The sequence below is a fragment of the Onychomys torridus genome, chromosome 18 (assembly GCF_903995425.1).
Source record: "Onychomys torridus chromosome 18, mOncTor1.1, whole genome shotgun sequence".
NCBI classification, from domain to species: Eukaryota; Metazoa; Chordata; class Mammalia; order Rodentia; family Cricetidae; genus Onychomys; species Onychomys torridus.
This window is the reverse complement of record NC_050460.1, coordinates 17,987,099-18,009,404: the sequence shown is the minus strand read 5'-3', so window position 1 is coordinate 18,009,404 and position 22,306 is coordinate 17,987,099. Positions and strand designations below refer to the sequence as shown.

The 22,306-nt window shown below is 39.7% G+C and overlaps 1 protein-coding gene across 30 annotated transcripts in view; it reads left to right on the top strand.

The window, feature by feature from the left end:
- Positions 1-22,306, top strand: part of Rims1 (regulating synaptic membrane exocytosis 1) — a 499,782-nt gene that overhangs the window by 171,684 nt on the left and 305,792 nt on the right. For 27 of the 30 annotated variants that reach the window (XM_036167450.1, XM_036167456.1, XM_036167455.1 and 24 more), the window contains exon 3: positions 13,152-13,220. The exons of the other annotated variants lie outside the window; for them this stretch is intronic. In XM_036167450.1, coding sequence (XP_036023343.1) covers positions 13,152-13,220 — 69 coding nt within the window. The remainder of the gene's footprint in view (positions 1-13,151; positions 13,221-22,306) is intronic. 30 annotated transcript variants of the gene reach the window in all.

Sequence of the window (22,306 nt, the reverse complement as noted above, 5' to 3'; positions counted from 1 at the left end):
GGTTTTGCTTTGTTCTTTTATAACTCACAGCGTACATTTGTACAGCACATATATTCAATGGGTGTGGGGCCATCCATTGGTGGTTGGACTTCCAGGACCCACACTCTTAAGGAGAACTGACTCTCCCTCCACAGCATCCATAAACCTTCACTAGCCCCTTATATGTGGGGACTCATTAACCCTATTCCCAGTGTTAGACTGGCTACTGTCTTGATCTTGTGCAGTCAAGGATGAATGCTGTGAGTTCATGAGAGCAGCCATCCTGTCATGTCCAGTAGGCACTGTTTTTCTCTGGTCCTCCCTGGATCTCAGACTTGATGGCAGAGGTTGTAGGCCTCAATGGGTGAATCTTCCATGAGTATTTGGCTAAGTTGACAGCATACCAAACTGTCTTCTAAGATTTTCAGATTTTCATTCTTTCTTTCTTTCTTTCTTTCTTTCTTTCTTTCTTTCTTTCTTTCTTTCTTTCCTTCCTTCCTTCCTTCCTTCCTTCCTTCCTTCCTTCTTTTCTTTCTTTCTTTCTTTCTTTCTTTCTTTCTTTCTTTCTTTCTTTCTTTCTTTCTTATTCTCTCTCTCCCTTCCTCCCTCCCCCCCTCTCTCTTTCTTTTTTTTTTTGTTTTCTGTTTTTTGGTTTTCAAGACAGGATTTCTCTGTAGTTTTGGTGCCTGTCCTAGATCTTGCTCTGTAGCCCAGGCTTGCCTTGAACTCACAGAGATCTGCCTGCCTCTGCCTCCCCATTGCTGAGATTAAAGTCATGTGCCACCACTGCCCGGCAAGATTTTATTTCTATACCCCTAGAGTCTCAGACTTCATCAGAAAAGATTCTTTTTGCAGTGGAACAGTAGTTAAGGCAGAAACTCACAACTGTTCAAAGTTCAGAGGATAAGTGTCTTTGGAATTCAGCCACAAACAGGACATTTGTTTCACTCCTCTAAGAGGGGTACATCAGGGAACATTTTGGAAGTGAGGCAAGAGTGATTGTAATTGATAATTTTCTCTTAAATATAACTATCTACAAACCACAGAGGGTGGCACATCCTTAATCCCAGCACCATGGGAGTCAGAGGGAGAGCAGGATCAGGAACTCAAGTTTATCTTCTGCTACATAACAAATTTGGGCTCAATTTGGGATATACGAGACCTTGTCTTAAGAAACAAAACAAACCTATCACCAATTAGAGGAATGAGTGAAATATTTGGTTCACAGATAAGAGTTGTTAAGTACGTGGAACAACAGAGACTGAGTCAGTGTTCCTGTGTTTCTTTTGAACTCTTGGGAAGTTTTTTGGACTTCTGAGACTAGCCCAGGGGGCTATTAAACTGATTTCGGGTTCTTTGTCTGCATATCTGTAAAGTATGTTTGGAAAGTGCTACCCTGTGCTTGTTGTAGCTCTACTATGAATATAAAAGTTTCAGGGATGGAGAGCAGCCACTGGGGTGGGAGAAGGCTCCATGGCTATAGAAGAATTTTGACTGACATGTTTGCATGTCTGCATCAATTGTTTTGAAAGAGGACTCACAAAGGATGGCCTATCAACTAGGATTTCTGAGGGTGTAGCAGGGTTTTCATTCCAGCATATTTGAAAGGCATTAGCTTTGATTAAACAGAAAGTTGCACCTCCTGAAGCTGCTGAACAGGATGGAACGTGGATAGATTCATATAAATGGCAAGGGCGAGTCCTGCCCACTGGCTCCTCCCATTATTTTTTAAGAGACCAGGCAAGGATGTTAGCTATAAATTGGGGTTCATGGCAGGTAACAGATGGTTTGCTTGAAAACTTATACCAAAAATTGGAAATTTAAATTTTACTTTCAACACATGAGGTTCTGGAGAACATATTGTATTCTTTAAAAATATGCATTAGATTCTGGAGAGATGGCTCAGTAGTTAAGGTCACTGACTACTCTTCCAGAGGATAGGTTCAATTCCCAGCACCGACATGGTGGCTCACATACATCTGCAACTCTAGTTCCAGGAGAATCTGATGCCATCTACTACTCTCTGTTAGCCCCAAACTTGCAAGTGGTTCACAGAGATACATGTAGGCAAAATATTCATACACCTAAAAAATATGCCTTAATATTTGTTTCAGGCCAATAAATCATATAACATATATTTCTGACAATTCTAATGATTTCTGTCATTATGTTCATTTTTTTCTATGCTCTTGTACTCTGCTGCTTTTAATGACTCGAGTCCACAGATATTTAAAAAATAACTGGAATAATGCAAATCAAAGACTGCCTTCAACTTTATTTTAGGATATCAACATTGAAGTCATAAACTCAAAAAAGAAAAGAATTATTAAATAATTCTCTCAAAGTGATTAACTACATGAAGACTACTATGATATGCATTTACATAAACATACACACATATATATATGTATATATACATATATATATATATATATATGTATGTCTATATACCCAAATGTAATATTTTATAATTTACATTGGCCTACATTAAAAAAATAAAACAATAGTACTTTATTAAAAGCAACTCCAGGTTTCTGGTTTTAGCCACCTTTTTTTTTTTTTTTTTACTTGATCCTCTAATTGCAGAAATTGATACTCTCTTTGTGCTTCCCATTGAGTTCCAAGAGTCTTTGAATATAAGCACTCATTGGATATAAGCACTTACTAGAGTGTTATTTCTGAAAAGGGCCATTGTGAGACTCAACAATTTCCAGTTAAACCTTTAGTGAACCATGGGGTTTACAGTTTCATGTTTGCTTGAAACTTGATAAACAGAAACCTAAATTCTGTGACAACCTGTCCTCCATGGTGAGAATGTGTGTCCTGTCTTAGATATGACAATATTTTAGTGGTGAATGACAGTGGGCTACATATGGATACTGCAAGTGTCTTTTGGGGTTGGGGAGATAACTCAGATGGTTAAATTCATGAGGACCTTGATTTGATCCACAGAATCCATGAGAAGAGGCCCGGCATGGGGCATGTGCTTGTAAATCAAACACTGTGGAAGAAGGGACAGAAGGGACTTGGAGCTCACATGCCAGGTAGTCCATCTTAGTTGGCCAACTCCAGGTCAATGAGAGAGCTGGTCTTACAAAGCAAGACAGCTAGCTTAGAGACAGCACAATAGTTAGGAAAGCTTTTGTTGACAAGAATTTTGAATGCAGCACCTAAATCAACCCCTTATATCTCCAGCTTCAGGGGCTTTGATGTTTTCTTCTGGCCCTTGGAAAACTGTACATATGTTCTCAAACACTCACACACATATACATACATAACTTTTTTTCAAATAATAATGTATTTTTAAAATCTGAAGGCAGATGGCTCATGGTGAACCACATATATCCAAGATTGTCCTCTGATCTCTATATGTCTTCACACACACACACACACACACACACACACACACACACACACACCACACACCACCACCACCACCACCACCTTCATTTGACTCTGTAAGCAGGTAGTCCTGGACCAGTGCTTGAGGAGAGCTTACATCTAATGGGAAAGGTTTTCCCAGTGAGAGCCTTTCATATAAACAGCCCTGTTAGTGGCAGAATGGGGTCTTTCCTTCCAGGATTTTGCTTTTTCTGGGCTTAGTCAAACTAGAGTCTGCTCCTCTTTGCTAGAATGCTGTAACATTCTCCGGAGCCCTGAGCCTGCAGCATATTGCCCCTTAAAATTGGCAGGACTGCTTTTTTAATTCACTGGGGACTTTCAGCAAGATGCAGCCTAAATGTTGCTGTCTCAAGAGTTAGAAGAAGGCCGTGTGGTGGTGGCACACACCTTTAATCCCAGCACTCGGGAGGCAGAGCCAGGCAGATCTCTGTGAGTTTGAGGCCAGCCTGGGCTACCAAGTGAGTTCCAGGAAAGGCGCAAAGCTACACAGAGAAACCCTGTCTCAAAAAACAAACAAACAAACAAACAAACAAACAAAAACAAAAACAAACAAAAAAAGAGTTAGATGATAGATTTTATTTGTTCACATTCATAGAATGCAGAACACAAAACAGGAAAAAATTATATGTCTGAGGAAAAAAAAACAAAAAAACAAACAAAAAGCATCCATCTTTTCTAGAGTATATATAGCATCATGAGGAAGGAACTGACTGGGCTGATGAGATAAAATGAGTCAGTAGTCTGCTGGAAATTAGGATCAAGGTAAAAATAATAATAATGAAAATGATATTAGCATAGCAAAGTTATTCTAAATACCTTCCAAATATTATTGATGAGAACAGCGAGTTTACTACTCATGGCTAAGATTAAGCAGTTTGAGTTTTTACTAGAATGGAAATATCCCAGAAAGCAGTCACTGAAATGGTGCAAACACTGACCTGCTAGCCTGATACTGCACTCATCGTGGTGGCTATCATCTAAGTCATCGGCAAGTGAGCCAAGAAAGAAAATGGGTAGCTGCAGTGAAAAGGTCATGAAAGGCCTACAGAAAGGCTCCGTGAGTGAAATGTTTTTAAGCCTGGTCATGTAACTTCAGTCTATGAAACCCACTTAAAGCTGAAAGGAGAGAAAAACCTCCACAAAGGTGTCCTCTGACCTCCACATATTTACAGTGACTTGTGTTCCACACATCCATCAAGTGCCCTCTGCTCACCATGAAAGTATTAACAACAAAAGGTGAGTGAAGACTAGAAGGAACCTAGAGAAGGGACAGTAGAGTGGGCTTCAGCTTCTGCAGAGGTCTCAGGATGTGCTAGAATCAAAGGCTGAGCACACAACAGGCCTATACCTACACCCAACTGGACCTCCACATGGGGAGGATGTGGATCCAGAGAACACACCTTGGACAGGGGATCCAGAATCAAGATAAAGTATTTAGGAAATAACAGTATGTGAATGTGAATACCGGCACCCAAAATTGCATAAGGGACACACACACACACACACACACACACACACACACACACACACATACGCACACACTTACTCACATCAGGAATCTGTTTGATGGGGCATGTAAAGAGTCAAGAGAGTAAGAGAGAAAATGATTGTTTGATAAAATGTTTACTAACCAGATAGGAATCAGCCTCACACACTCCAAATCTGTGTCTGGGGAATGGAGGGACCCCTTCTGCCAGTTTGATGTAAGGGCAGAAAGGACTTTATTACAGAGGAATGACAACTCTAGAATCTAATTATAGCTTATTTGAATATAGTACAGTTAAACAGCAGCAAAACAGTGGGCATTCTAATAGCATTAGGAAGACAGGAAGTGTGTATCTTAATAGATACAGCTATAGCTATGGAAATTCGACCTGCTAAGAATGGTCTCCCACATCATTCAAGTTTAAGTAATACTGGGATATAGGATAGAGCTGACTAACACCACAAAAGAAACTATATGCCTACCTCACTCCTAAAGCCTAAATGCTCTTTGGTATAATGTTTGCTAAAGATATATAGCCTTTCTTTTGGGGAGAAATAGTACAAAAGTTTTAAAAGAAATATTAAAGAATAATTAAGGACATGAATATATGGAGTTATTTCTCAGGACTATCTTTATTGATCCTTGCTATCTATTTTTAGGAGTTTCTTCTACTCCTGCAGTTTCATTTTTTGAGAAAGTGCTTACTTCCTGCTGGGGATATTGAACTAGGTTCCATGAGCAGTGAGTAAGTGTGCACTGCTCTTGTGTCAGCCACCTTGTTGGTTTGAGCCTTCCTACCTAAGTGAGGAGTCCACACTGAAGGCATGCTCACAAATGCTAAGAAAAATCCTGAGCTGGACTTGCAAAATTAGAGATTATTTCAGGGGAAAAGGACAAAGGAGTGTGTTTTAAGATAAAATAATGATCAAGATTTTGCAAAATTCCTATTGTTTTGCCTAGGGGTGTTCTGGAGTGCAATTTTGTGTAAGCAACGGCTATGGTCAACCTCTTTTCCTTTTTTTCTTTTTCCCTTCCCTACCCTTCCCTCCCCTCCCTCCCTCCCTTCCTCTTTCCCTCCCTTCCCTTCCCTCCCCTCCCTCCCTTCCTTCCTCTTTCCCTTCCCTCCCCTCCCTCCCTCCCTTCCTCTTTCCCTCCCTCCCCTCCCTCCCTCCTCCCTTCCTCTTTCCCTCCCCTCCCCTCCCTCCCTTCCTCTTTCCCTCCCCTCCCCTCCCTCCCTCCCTTCCTCCCTTCCTCTTTCCCTCTCTCCCTCCCTTCCTCCCTCCCTCCCTCCCTCCCTCCCTCCCTCCCTCCCTCTCTACCTCACTCCTTCCTTCCTTCCTTTTGATTGAGAAGTTTCAGATCAGAAGGATGGAACTTCACATTATTCTTCTGTTTCATGTTAGAACTCCCTTCTTGAGACTATGAACACTGCAGCTGTGAGTTCATCTCTCTGGTTGTGGTCCCCATCCAACTTACACTTCTCAGCTACGTTCATTTCTAAGATGGCCCCAATGTGAACTGAACAAGGATGACACCAATGGGCCTTCCCAAGTGGATGGGGGAAAAGCCTAGGGGGCCTCAACCCCACACTGAGGAAAGCTGGGAGTCAGAAATTTAGTCTTCCCCAAAGAAGAGCAAACCAATTGCTTGCCCAGTGTGAAATGGGCAGCCCTGAAAATATACATACAAACAATATTATATGGACTTAGAAGTTTATGTTTAGGAATATATGCACATAAATATACATTTATGTATTCAACAACAATTAATGAAAAAAGAGGGTATGTATATGAAACAACAGGGAAGGGTTTGGAGGGAAGAAAGGGAAGGGGGAAATATAATTATATTCATAATTGAGAGAGAGAGAGAACACTAATATTCAGCCTGTATCTATCCTCCAATATTTAGTGTAATAATTTCTTTCCTTGCCTTTTGGCTACTGACCAGTCTCCCTAGTGTAGGACACCCATTGTCTAGTGTATGGCTGGTTCACAGTCTACTCACACACTCCTAGCTCCTTCCATATTACGTTGTCACTCTGGTGCTTAGCCCCAGGGTAGGAAAGAAAAGATTCTTCTTGTGGCATCCAGAGTATGTCTGACTGCTTTGAGGATTCCTCGTTGCTTCTCTGTTCCACACTGAGCAACCTTCATCATCCCCTGTGGGGGTGGAGGCTAACTGTTTTCTTAGGGGACTTTGATAGCAGCTTTTTAGGAGGCCCTATGGAACTCAACATTTTAAAGTGATTGGCTGTGAAACATCTTCTTCCCAACCACTGGAATTCAGTCTGTCAGCACTCTTTTTACTGCCCATTTTGCCAGTGACAATGGCATTCAGTCTTCCTCTTTCTTTGGGATGAGGTTTAGCTATGTAGCCCAGGCTGGCCTGGAATTCCCCTGTTCTTAGCTTCCCCAATACTGAGGTTATCAGCATCTACTATAACACAGTCTCCTGAGACATTCATCTATCCCCAGTGGATTCAGTTGTCAGGCCCACTCATCTTATGGAACCGGAGTATGAGAACAATCCCCTGGACATTCCCACTTCCTCTGGAAGTTCCTTCCTTCTGGGCCCCTCCTCCCTCTTCATTACTTCTCTCTAACAAAGGCCAGGAACTGGTCCAGCTTCTTTTGTACTTGCTTATAGGAGGAATAGTACCTGCTTTGCCCTTGTCCTTGGATGTTTTAGTTTCTTTACTCAAGGCAATATCCTTGTAACGCATTCAAGACTGAGAAAAGAATGGAGGATGGCACACTGCTTTCCCAGCAGTGCTAATGTTTATTGTGTGTTTGGAGGCACCATTATAACCCCTTTGAAACAGAGGCCAAGAAAAGTTAAGACACTTCTCGGAGGTCACTGAGTAGTAAGTGGCAGAGACTAAATTTAAATCTGGGCAGGCTGGAGACAGACTGTACACAAAATCCTGCCCCTTAAGGCTGCTAAGATAAGATGCCCTATAGTGATTTGTGGTATTTTAAGGCATGTAAAATGAGATGCCTAGCTGTGATTTGTGGAAGCAGGGTCCTAGGATATTAGGCTATGGACTTTTGAGAACAAGCCCGAGAGAAATCCTTATACAGAGTGGAACTAGTGTTTGCAGTGCTGTGAGTTTCATTTAAGCTTCTTATCTGCTGTAAAACAGAGGCAAGCACTCACCACAGGGAGGGGCAGAGTCCAGGTTTATATTCTATCTAAATAAAAAGTTTATTGAAACATATCATCTTTTTCATCAACCCTGCTCTTTGTGATAATTAACCAAAATTTGGTTAAATCTATAAAGTATACCGTAAGTTAGTGCACAGTGGGCTGTCTATTTAGTTTAGTATATTAGATGGTCAGAAAGGGTTCTTAAATGATGCTGACATATTAGAGTACATACAAGAAAGGTATGAATAAATGAATAAATTTATATTCTTTCACAAGCCATGATAAATCTCCTAGAATGCAAAGCTATTTGTTGGTAAGATAGAAGAACACTAGTTGAATTTCAAGATGGTAAAATTACTTGAATTCCCATATCACATATTAATTATACAACAAAAATGTCCATAGATCTACTTGAAAGAGATACTAATCTTGGCAATAGAAAAGTCAAGTTAAAGTTGTTCTAACTGGTAGAGGGACATTAAGAGATTAAAGAATATTGGTAATGGAAGAAGCACAGGCCACAGCATGCCCCAAAAGGCTGAAGACCAACATGTTACATGTAACTTCCAAAGTATGTTTACCTCTCCTAAAACCTTAAAATTAATGTTCAGATGCCCTGTAGTTACATATTCCAGTGTAATATAAACATCATTGATAAAACCCAAAGAACTGCAACATATGCACTAAAAAGTTCTCTGAAATTTTATCCTTGAAATAATCTAAAATATAATCAATAATGTTATCAAATGAACCAAAGTTCTTTCACTGCTTTTAAAAGGAGGAAGAGAGAGACAGAAAGAGAGAGAGAACATGGTTGGAAAACATCTGTAAACCCAGCATTCAAAGGACAGAGACAAGAGAATTGTCACATTTGAGGCAAAGTTGGTTTATATAGGAAATTCCAAAGAGGCTAGGGCTATATAAAGAGACCCTATCTCAAAATAACAAAACAAAACAAAACAAAAACCCCTACAGACTGAAAAAGAATGTACCAGAGTTTTGTGAATGTTGTCACAGATTGGCACCAAGGACAGAAGATAAATAATCCCAATCAAGTCTACTTTTGTGAAACAGTGCATATAATTAATGTTGTTTATAGAACTTGTGTGAAGGATTACTCACAGGAGCATGGGAAACCTACATCAGTAAAAGACTATTCTTCCCATAACCTCTTTGAGGAAGGGTTTGGCAAGTGAACTCCTCCTAGCATCCTTTATCTCCAGGCTTTACTCATGGTACCCATTAATTGTCTCTTGGAGATACAAAGGACCTTGGGACCCCATTCCTTTTTTTGTAATGCAAAGTTAATGGGTCCCATCAGCTAATTATGGGTGCTGACAATTCAAACCAGAAATGGTTCTATTATGCTAGAACAAAATATTCCATCTACAACACTTGCATTTTCTCCAATTCTTACAGTCTTCCCTTCTGAGATACCCGCTCCTCCTTGGATGGATTGGTAAAGATGTCTGATGTAGGAATGAATATTCAGTGCATTTATGGGGGTCAGGAGAGGGTAGGCATGCGCATACCACAGCACACCCGTGGAGATCAGAAGACAGTCTCCAGTGTGGATCCTTGCTGTCAAGGTTGTTTGAGACTTGGTCTCTCTGCTGTTTAATGCTGCTTAGGCAAACTAAGCTGGCCTGTGAGATATAGAGATTCTCCTATTTCTGCCTCAGATCTCATTGCAGACTCATACTACTGTACCTGGTTTTACATAGGTTCTGGACATTTGAAATCAGGTATCCATGTTTATGCTGCAAACAGCTGACCCACTGAGCCATCTTTCCACCCTAGGGAAATTTTTGGAGTAAGATTCAGTTCAGCTACACAATATACACCACTAGACTAGAGAGTTAACCTAGCAAGCCATTTTTGCCCATCTGCTGTGTGGAGAGCAAGAATAGTTGATTGTGTTCTTATCTGAAAGTTAAGAAAACAGTTCAGGTGGAAGCTAGTAATTATACCAGGTTTCGTTCTGAACCTGACCTGAATCCTAGCCATCCTTAAAATTGGTCTGGCTCCTGACTCTAAATAGTCCTCTAGTCACTTTGTTCTTTAGCACGAGTAGAGACTCTTTCCTCTGTATTTTTTACCTTCTTATGTTTCACGAATACAAGTATGTAGTGTAGTTTATACAGACATCTTTGTGCTGTGGTCATCTTCAATATGAAAAATCTAGAGGTTACATCTGAACAACTAAGTAAGTTTATTTTTTTTATTTTTATTTTTTATTTTTTTAACTCCTGTAATTCTCATCCAAAAACCAAACACAAATAAGCATCCACCAGACATAATGGCTCTCATTTTTAATCCCAAGACTTGGGGGTTTGAGGCAGGAAAATGGAGGGTAAATGTTCAGCAACATGTGATCCTACAGCCTAGGTTAGTGAGACCATAGTGAGACCCAGTTTATAATGAAAGAAAGGAAGGGAGGAAGGGATGGAGGGAGGGAGAAAGGAAGGGAGGGAGATAAGAGGGAGGGAAAAGTACATGAGTATCAGGGAGGAGAAAGGACAAAAGAAAACAGGATCAATAGGTCCTTGATTTTTGTGGAAAACTATTACTTTTTGTGAATGACCTCCAAACTCAGTTTCTGTTGAATTTCATAGGCACAAATTTGAATTCTTTCTTAACAAGACAAGCTAGGCACAAATGAAGGCTTCAGTAAACAATGAAGTCTTGCCATTTACTCAGTGTTTCTGCATCTCTCTGGATGGCTTAGTTTTGCTCATAAGGACATGGAGTCAGTTTTGTTCTAGTTGCTGTGACAAAACACCTTATGTATACAATTTAGGGGAGAAAGAGTTTATTTCAGCTCACAATTCCACGTTGCTGTCCATCACTTCATGGAAGGAACAGCAGGAGGAGGTTGAGCAGCACGTATTACATCTTCAGTCAGAAGGAAGCAACAGGTGCATGCCTGCCAGTACTCAGCTAACTCTTCTTTTCATTAGGTCCAGGGCCCATCCAGTCCATAAAATGTTAACACTCATGCTAGGCTGAGACTTCCCACATCAATCAATGCAATCAAGATGAACACCCTCAGACATGCCAACCTGATATAGATAGCCCCTCCTTGAAACTTTTTCCCAGGTGATTCTACCTTGTGCCAACTTAATTAAAATTAAGAATTATAGGACATATGCAGTTAATGGCTTCAAATCCAGTATATTTCATTTTTTTATGAAGAACAAATGAACTTTAGACTTTTTTTTGCTTTAATAGCTAATGTTGCATAAGAAAAGAACACAGAGATTTAAGAAAAGCATTGCAGTTTTGGTTTTGTGTTTTTATTTATTTTGGTGTGTGTGTGTGTGTGTGTGTGTGTGTGTGTGTGTGTGTGTGTGAGACATGTGAGTGGGTGGGTATATATAGGTGCATATATGAATTTGGTGATTGTTTTTTGCCCTCCACCTTGTTGAAACAGTTTTTCTCTTGCTGTTTCTGTTGCTATATGGCATCCTAGCTCATACTAGTTGAACCATGAGCTTCCTCCTAGAGATGCTCCTGACTACATATCTTATTTCATCATCGGAGTGCTGGAATTACAGGCAAGGACCACATCTTCTAGCTTTTTGCATTAGTTCCAGGGATCCAGCCTGGTCAGATTTATGTGACAAGTGCCAAAACTCTATCCAGCTATTAAATATTTGGTTCAGTTTACTATTTAGTATTATTTATTTTAATATTTATTTAGTATTTTATAATAAATTGTAACTCATAAACATAAAAATTTTTGTATCAAGTCTATAAATCTATCAGTTTAGAAAAATAATTTAGTTTTTTATTATAATACTTTGATTTTATACATGTACTTAGGAGAATGTTGAGCATTTTCATTTCCCATTACCCTCTCGAACCCCCTCTCTCTTTCAATAAGGAAATGAATTAAGACCTACAAAAAGTCATAAATGTAGTTAAGAAATACTGAGTCATGGACTGCTTCAAAGAGAGGTAAACCCAGCCCTCACGTGTTAGAGAGGGATGTGAGAACTGAAAAATTCACAGTTCTTGGCGCTCCAGTTTATGTGAGCGTTAAGGAACTTCATTTGTTTGTTTGCTTTATCCTGCCTGTTTTATCCTTTTCAGTAAATATACAGGCAAGAAATCTTTTACAGTGTCTGGGTGCAGTAAACTCAGCTTCTTTGGCTTGTAACTGTCTCAGAGATAACCTATCTAGGAAGGGTTAAAGGCTCTGAGATTACATAATTGATCAGGCAAGGGTGTGTGTGTGTGTGTGTGTGTGTGTGTGTGTGTGTGTGTGTGTGTGTGTGTTAAAGAAAACCAGCAATAACAAACACCAAACACAGCAGAGACTGTTTCTTCCAAATTAGGAGCAAGAGCATCCTAGGTATAAGTAGTTAGTCTTCCCAGGTGATGGTGGCAAGAATGGCTGTTCCTACTGCAGAAGTCCACGCTTGTGTCTTTACCTGTGCGGAACTGACAACATAAAGTGACATTTCTTCCAAACTGTTTTCTCATGACCTCATAGACTAATAAGATACTTACTAGATTCCTGTGATACTGAATATTAAATTCATAGGGAAACCCCTGATTCTCTTCAAACAAAAATGTCAAGCTGCTTATGGTGACTCACACCTATAATCCTAGTATTCAAGAGACTGAGGCAGGAGGATTGTCATAAATCTGAGGCCAGTTTGGGGTACATAGTGAGTCCTAATGCAGCCTGGGCTTCAGAATACCTGTCTCAAAAATAAATAAAAATAAATAATGAGCAAACCAAAAGTACAATGAAGCTGTGATCTTAGAGAATTTATACTGAAAGACTTCAGAGTATGATTCCTGAAACTGGTCTTTCTCTCCATTACTTTCTCTTTGGAATTTTCTCACTCCTTACTTTTGGAATTCCCAGACTGGTCTAAGAAAGATTCAGCAGAGCCTAGTTGTTACACTGATCTTTTCAGAGTTGACCCTTGTCTTAATCATTTAAATAAAATTCCACAAGGGACTCTGAGATCACAGAGGGGAAATGCAGAAGTGATAAGTGTCTTGCTTACCTGCTTTGCTGAACAGAGTTGAGCCATCTCAGCCCTGCTCAGATCTAGCAGCTTGCTGAGCACCTGGTTATCTCCAGATGACTGAGTCTGTCTTCTTCTCCCTTGCCTTACAGGAACATTTTCAGATGTGTCTGTGTTCCCAGAAAGCCAAGCAGCGAAGAGGGAGGCCCAGAAAGAAACTGGTATTTCCTCTCCTTCCTGCTTTGGTCTGCTTTTTAAAGTTTTGTGTGCCCCCTGCAAAAGACTTCTGGAATGATTGCCCACAAAACAGTGGGCCTATTCAGAGGAGTCCTGTGTGTCTTGTATCTTCCAAATGCCACCCTAGTCTTGCAAATACACAGTTATGACAAAAACAGAAATTCTGGAAGTCTGTTTTGCTTTGTAGACTATATTGAAACATCACACTTTGGCCAGAAAATACTTTAACAAGTCAGCACTACTTGCCCTCTCTATCTGCATCATATGACCTGAGATATTTACATTATTAAAACTGGCCAGAAGAGGGGAACAGCCTCCCAAGTGATTAAAGGATTAAAATTGAGATATTAATTGTATTGCCTATTTAAATATGGTAATGGTGGTGGCCAAAGGAAAACCTGATTCCAAATGGGCTTCCTACCCATACTCCTTTCTTAATTTAATAGTTCAATTTTAAGTGTATGGATAATGTTGGGGGCAGGTATGTGGTATTTATGTGGCACATAACTGTCCCATCAGTTTCTTTTCATACAGAATACATACACATATTTTTTTCATAGTTCTATCCAAGTGTGGCGTTTCTACTGTGTATTTAAAACATTTCTGAATCATATTGGTTCAGAATTGTTAAGTAAAATATATTAAAAGCTAACATTGATTTAGCAGGAGGAAAATAGGATAACCATAGAACAATGTCACTGGCCAGTTCAAAGCTTTATGAATTTGTTTCCAGAGTCCTCCAGTGACCTTGTTGAAAAGATACAGTCTATTCAGTGAGGCAGCCAATAAGAAGATCCTTTTGGACAAACTCCTGCTTGTAATTTGGGGTTTCGACTGTTGTTGGACTCCTGGAATGTGTTCCTTTGTTTTTTGGCCTCCAGCAAGGCTCTGTCTCGCCGTTTTCCTGGCCTTGAGTTTGTAGTTCATGGTCTAGATGCTAGTCATTGCAACTCACAGTCTACCTCCAGATTACACCTGTGGCTGGAAGTGTGTAGTTTGTTCTGTACCCTAAGCCTTTCCCAGTGCCTCCGAGTCCCTGACCTGGTCTTTAAGGCCTTCTCATGTTGGCTGCTACCTGTTTTTTGCTTCATTTTTTTTTGTTCTATCCCATTGGGTACTACTATTTTAGACAAGCGGGGCTGTTTTTTTTTAGCCTTCACATTCCTGCTGTGTTCATGTGTGGATACTGTTCCTCCATTTTTAGTTTGATGTGTTTGTCAATTGTATCTTCTCTGAATGGCAAAGTTAGTAATGATTCTTCTCTCTTCTGATATAATTCCAACTTTTCACATCTCCAAATATGTATTATATTCTGTTGAAATGGCATGTGAGCAATGATTATTCTGCCTACAGGATATCTGGTATACTTTGAATCCCAAATATTCTTGGCACAATTCTGTAAACCTATTAGCCAGTAAGTAATTATTCATTGATTGATAAATTTTCTTCTTTGTTCCAAATACATGATGTAATTTATATCTCTTGGGGTATACAGCTGTTGGTATTTATATTTTTACTTTAGTTAAGCACATGGTGGATGTATTTAAAATATGGATATTAGGAAGTATATAATAATTTAGAACCCTAGAGCATTTTGTATAATCTAATTTTTGACCATCCCATTTAATCATTATTTTCCTTACTTGTTTTTAGCTTGGTACTTAAGAGGTCTCACTGTTTAAAATGAAAGAAAAAAAAAGAAAAGAAACCCAAAAGATTAAAAAAAAAACAAAACAAAACATAAAACACCCCACAATGAACTCTGGGATACCTCTGTTTTGTTTTTAATCCATATTTTAAAGGTATCATGTACAAACCTAAATAACAGTTGTTGCTTCCAGACTACAACGTGGTATTGAAAGAGTTAAATGTGAGGCTTACCTGGAAAGTTGCAGGTCACAGAAGTCTTCAAGAATACTACAAGAAAATTTTAGTTACTCAGTTTCTACTACCACCATTGATCACTCTTCCTAGTCAAAAGCTGTGCTTATAGTTAGCAAATGTCACATCTAGTGTATGGTCTTGGGGGTGGATGCAGATTCCCTAGTAGAGCAGTTGTTAAGCATGTACAATGCCTTGGGTTTGATGCCTGGTACTACGAAATAAATTTTCAAGCACAGGCTGGTGACTTACGTACACTAGGAGGCTGCTGCTGCTCTCCTTGCTGGGTGGCAGTACTAGTGCAGCTGCCCTGCATAGCCAGCTCTGACTCTGACCCTCTTCTCACTTTTGTTCTCTTTCTTCAAAAACTTATGTCTGGACACAGCCAAATCGGTGGTGGGAGAAATCTCCGAATAGCCCTCTGCTCCTGGGTGTACCTCTCATTTTCTTGTAAATCAGTTTCAGCATTTCAGACTGAGTTGCAAACTGTAGAATGAAAAGTCACCAAAGGGGCTCAGGGCATGCATCCATCAACTTCAAGTCAAACTATTTTTCTCCTTTAATATTTTAAAGATACTACCAGTAATTCTAGAAGAGATTTACAACACAATAACATCTTCATTTATTCCCCTGGAGGGAACCTTTGTTTTAAAAGACTAAAAACAACTGAATTCTTATTTTCATTCAAATGTGCATAAATATAGTTCTTCAGTAGAGCTCTGTTGGCAGAAGCTGTAGACGTGGCTTCTACATATTCTTTACTCAGGGTAGGAATAGCACTCTGATTCCTAAATATCTCAACAGACTATTGCAGTAGGGTTGTTATTTACAATGAGTAGTATTTAAACATATGCTCTTAAACCATTTAAAAACATACAAAAATGTTTATTTGTCTCAGTTTGATTTAATAACATTCCTTATTTTATTAAAAAGCTAAAAGGAGCAGTGAGACAATTCTAATCCCATGACACAACAGTAAAGTGACCTTGGTTTAGTCTAGATTTGTTTTTTCTTTACTTGTTTACATGTGATCAACTACATGTATTCTTACAGTCTTTGCTTATTATTTTTTGTTATGTCCCTCTTTTTTCTCACCCCATCCTTTCCAAAACCACAAAAAGTATTTAGCTAGTGATCAGAAGTATTAAAAACAGCAAACGAAGCTGGAGAGATGACTCAGCAGTTAAGAGCACTGGCTGTTCTTCCAGATGACCCAGAAATGAATATGAGAACTCCCATGGCCACATACAACTGAGACCCCAGTCTCAGGGGGTCTGATGTCTTCCCCTGGCCTCTTTGGGCATCCAGCTTGCATGTGATCCATAGACTTATATGTAGACAAACTCACACGTAGAATAATAAAATAAATTGTAAAACACAGAAGAGAGCAGGATGCTCATTATTTCTTTAAAAGGACCTCAAATTCTATTGGAAAAAAAATGTATTTTAGTCATATAGGAATCTGAACTATAAGTTCAAGTACATTCAGGCATGGTGAATGGTGCTGTGTTAGTGTGAGTTCAGTAGAGGCAGAAGGATTGCAAGGTCAAGGGCAGCTTGAACTGCAGAGAGGGATTGTGTGGCAGAAGAAGAGGAGGAGGAGGAGGAAAAAATAATGTAGTTCAAGTACAGTTAGTTCATTTTAAAGGCAAAGGAACGGTTAGAAAGATAATAAGGAAATATTTTTAAATGGGGGACAGATAGCCTTAAAGTGTACCAGAGATTGTGTGCCTTGAAGCAGCAAACAGTTCCTCATCATTTCACAGTGCCACATACAGGCTGAGAGTCAGAAATGAGCATGTTCCAAGGGAGGCTCCAGGGAAACTATTGCACATCCCTTCTCTAGCTTCTGTTGGTCTCCCCTGCCCCTGACCCTGGAGAGGTAGCTCTCCAACCTCTGCCTTCGCAAGATGCTCTCTCCCTGTGTGTCTTCTCTCTGGATGTGTTGCCTCTGTGGCTAAATGTATCCCCTGTTTAAAAGTCATAATGGTTTAAAACCCACTCTTGCAGTCTCGTTTATCTTGATTAGTCTACAAAGACTGTACTTTCAAGAAATATTCCATTTTGTACTGCAGATTAGAATTCCAGCACAGTTTCTTTGGGGGCCCTCATACAATGCATGGCGTACCGGTAAGGAAAGGGAGACAAAGCCTGACATTCAAGTCAAGAAACCCAGAGGGACAAGAGTGAAGCACAGTCCTCAGTTACCCCCGCTAAAACAGAGAGCCTGCAGCACCAGTATATATTTATAAACTCCCACTAGCCATAGTGGAGGGAATATTGATTCCCTGACCTCATAACTGTTCTTCACTTCAGGCAAAGAGTCTTCCATGGGTAGAGAAAGCTGTGAGACAAAGACCTACAGAGTGGTGGTGGGAGTTGGAAATTATGGGCCACACTGAACTGAAAGGAAGGATATATGAAAGCTATAAATGCAGTGTCTGTGATGGTACCTGCAACCGTAAGAAAGCATGGAACTCAGCTGCTAGAGGTCAGTAAGAAACCATGTGACCCAACTGTGCTGAAGATACACAAAGCAAGTTGCAAACCAAGAGCCGGCTCGGGCTGAAGAGGTGGTTGAGTAGTTAAGAGCATTTGCTGCTCTTGGACAGGACAAGAGTTCCCAGCACTGAAGTCAGAGAGCTCACAGTGACCTAAACTCCAGCTCCTTCTGGACTTCATAGGCATATGCACATTTTTATGTGTGTTTTTATAACTCAGCCATTGACTACTTCTCAGATATCGTCTTTGTATATATTTTTATTGGTTTCATTTTTAAGATCTAAAATCAGGATGAGTTTTCTATGAGTGTTATAACAAATACTGAAAAATTTTATTTGCTAAGAGTTCTGATTGCCTGTATGGAAATTTATATATATATATATATATATACTTCAAAAGATGATGTTTCCCAAACATGGTCTGATTCTGAGATTGAGACCAAAAACTAGGAAGTTTTGAAAGGACCTGAGTTAGCCCATGCCCTTTGGTCACTTGGAACCCATTACCTTCTCCTATGTAAAGTACAGATACACCATCCTTATACCTCTATATTTTAACCCTTTCCAGCCACCAATACTAAGCTCCAAATCTCACCTAAATAACATGTAAGTGGTAGAACTTGAGGTTTAATTCTTGAAGCAAAATTCCTTGTCAGTGGTTCTGTCCCTCTGAGAGATACTGGTCTGCCATCTTGAATTTCCTTCCACTCTGAACTGTCCATGGGTCTTGTCCTTTGCACAGTCCTCTCTGTCTTCTCAGGACACTCTTCATTCTTTTGGCTCCTCAAGCAAATGCCATTGTGGTATTTCCTACCATGTGATCTTTCATGGTCCCTGTCTCTTACTTGTTTCTTCAAGTCCACTGTCATCTCCCTGTTAAAAGTGCTTCCGAGTCCAATTACAAAATGAAGAGCAAGGCCCCCAGGGGATTGATCTTGCCACCACTGTAGCTCTGGGATAGTCCTAGAAATAAATTCTCATAAAAAGATGAGGCTCTGTGCAGGAAAGATGGCTTAGTGCTTAAGAGTGTTTGCTGCTCTACCAGAGAAGGGAAGTTGGCTCTCAGCACTCAGTTTTGGTGGTTCTCACCTGCCTAGAACTCTAGTTCTATGATATGATCACCTCTTCTGGCCTCAACAGGTACCTACATGCATGTGGTCTCATACAAGCATGCAAACACATACACACACACACACACACACACACACACACACACACACACTCACACACACACACAAACACACACACAGAGCAAAAGAGGGATGTGAAAGGAGAGAAGAGGTACAGAGGGAGGTGGCAGGGAAGAAGAGAGGCGAGGGAAATGAAGGGAGTGACAAAGACTGACTGATGGAGGAAAGAAAGAAGGGGCAGAAAGGTCAATGGAGGCAGAGAGGGAAGGAAACAACAATGGTTTATATGAGGGGAGGAGATGAATCTCTTTACTAAGAAGTGGTAAATGCAAGATGATGGCAAACAAAGATACTGAACTTCTTTTTATTTTGGAGCTGAGGACTGAAGCCAGGGCCTTGTGCTTGCTAGGCAAGCACTCTACCACTAAGCTAAATCCCCAACCACGATGCTGAACTTCTTTTCACTCTCTGGATGACAGATTATATATGTGCACGTAGGAAGTGTGTCTGAGGATATGTTGTTCAATGTGATATCAAGGCAGGCTGGGTTCTGAAGGACCACACAGGAGTCTGTTGTTTAAATAAAGGTGCAAAGTTTTGTTTGAAAGAAAGTTAAAATGATGAATTGATTTAAGGAAACTGTTTAGACATTTAAAGCCTGTATTATGTTCCTGTTTGTACTAGTAAATGCCTTTTGTAGACATGTGTTTGTTGTAACTTGTGTGGTGTATGTCATCCAATACTACCATCATTTCTTTTAAATTATACTATTTCAATATATAGGTGAGAACACTGTTGTAAGGATATTTATTTTCTATTTTGCTTAAAATATCCATTTATATTTTCAATCTGGTAATATGAGCAATTACCAATTACTGGTCTTTAAAAGACACTTTCTAGTGAAAGGCCCAGAGTCATCCTCTGAGTTTTATATGGAATAGAAAAGGCCAGGTCTCACCTCCAACCCAAGTCTGACAATGGCTGTGTGGTGTTGAATTAAAACCAGTTAGCTAAAATTCATATCTCATCTTCAAGATGATCAGAAGGAACAATTATTGTATGAAATGTTGCATCATCATATCCACAAAAATACGTTGATTTAACATGAAAAATATCAGTGTGGCTTGATTTTACAAATAACATTATGAGACCTGTCTTAAAATCTCTTTAAATTATATTTCAAAAGTATTGTTTGTAATGTTAATTCTAAAACATTTTTTATAATATTTAATTCTTTGACAATCTTATATGATGAATTTTGAACATATTCACCCCGCCCAACTCATTTCGGATCTACCCTTTCCATTCTCACCTCCTTCCTACCTCCCCCAACTTTGGGTTTTCCTCCCCCACCTCCTCCTCCTCTTCACCAAACCTGTAATTCTAATTTTTTTGTCCAACTAGTTGGGTATGAGGCCTACTCTGGAGTCCAGTCAAGCACTGTAAGCACACTGCCTTTCTTTCTCTTCTTAGCAGTTATCAGAGGCCAATGGCTCCTCAGCTAGTGGTGGGATTTGTCTACCTCTCCTCCTCTGTACTGGAATTTGATTGGCTTGAACATTCATAGGTCTTTTACACGCTGTCACAGCTGCTGTGAGTTCATTTGTGCATCCTCCCTGTTGTCTGGAAAACACTTTCCTTGAAGTTGTCTAGCACCTTGGTCTTTCATAATCATTTCCTTCCTTCTTCCATAATGATCCCTGAGTCTTAGGAGGATGAGGTTTGATATAGATGTCCCATGTAGGGCTGAGTATTCCACAGCCTCTCATTGTCTGTACAAGGACTAGTTGAGGGTCTCTGTGGTGACTGTCATCTACTGCAAGAAGAAGCTTCTCTGATGACAGCTAAGAAGTACTATGATCAATGGGTCAATACATTTTTTTTTCTCACTTCATCCTTTTCTAGGAGAGAGAGAGAGAGAGAGAGAGAGAGAGAGAGAGAGAGAGAGAGAGAGAGAGGGACCCAGAATTCTAAGCACATACAGAAGCAATAGTAATAAAATAATGTCACACATTCATAAACAGTTTATTATTTTTATTTTACATACCAACCACAATTTCTCCTCCCTCCGGCCTCCCGTCTAGCCCCCTCACCATCCACTCCTCCTCTGTCTCCATTCAGAAAGGGGCAGGCCTCCTATGGCTTTCAACAAAGCATGGCACATCAAGTTGAGGCAGGACCAAGTTCCTCCCCTTGTATCAGGTTCCCAAAAGCCAGCTAAACGCTAGGCCCAGGTCCTGTTTTCACTGCTAGGAGCCTTACAAACAGACCAAGCTAAACAACTGTCACACATATATAGAGCTTCTAAGTCGATCCCATGCAGGCTCCCTAATTCTTGGTCCAGAGTTCATGAGCTCTCATATTTACTCTTAATCTATGTACTTTTCAGGAATTTAACCTTTATTATTTTAATTTATTCTCTTAGCAACCTTATTAGGAGGATTTGGTGCCCCTTGTGACTTGTATATGCCATGTAGTATAGAAATTATGATACTCATATGACCACAAGGGATAAGAAACTGAACCTACATTGAAGTTGAGGTTATCTGAGTACAGAAATTATGCTTCCAAACAGAATTATGCTTCCAAACAGACACAGGTATTTATAGCTATTGTTAAATAAATACTTGCTGAGAAGGAATCAGAACTGATACTCACAAAGAAAGAATAGAATGGGCTCATGCTGAGGGGTCCTGGTGCTGATACTGGTAATCCATCTGGATTTATATTGTGTTGAAAATATTCCAGGCTTATGCAGAGAAAGAAGAAATAATTTCATTTGGAAGGCTAACTTGGCCTATACTGGTGAAAACCTGGGAGAGACTCAGATAAGGCTACCTTAAGTATGCAGACAGCTCCATTCCTTGAGATATTTGGGTGTGGTGGAGATATGTAGAAGGGTAATAAATGATTCATTATCTTCTTGCATATTTATAGACTGCAGTGTTCCCTTTAAGTCTGCAGCTACCCAAGATAACAGTATTTGGCTTCTTTAATTATCTTCAGTTTTTTCCAGGTATCCTCTTGGCAGATGGGGCCTATTATGTACCCTAACTTGGTGGAATTTTTCTTAGCATTTCAGTGGCTGTAAAATAAGAAAAATCAATAAATTTCTCTCTCTCTCTCTCTCTCTCTCTCTCTCTCTCTCTCTCTCTCTCTCCCTCTCTCTCTCTCTCTCTTTCATCATATCCAATGCTATGCTTAGATATCAGTCAAAACCCAAGAAGTTATTGACATTTTCAGCTCCACCACCACCACCACTAACTGTACATAGATTTATCCCATCAGCTAATTCATCTGTGAGTGAAGCTACTAATAAACTCTTTAGGTCCTTCTTTATTATAATTATTATTATGGTCTTTCTCTGCACTCCAAAAAGGAAAAAAAATAATAATTATTTTTCTAGTCCTGTTTTCTATTTTGTAATGGGCCGTTCTTAAATCTTAACAATTTAAACATTAAGTAAAATTTAAATTTATATGCCTGTCCATGACTGATTCTTTGAGGTACCAGTTGTCACACATAATTAGTTACTCAACATCTCCATTTAGAGATCTT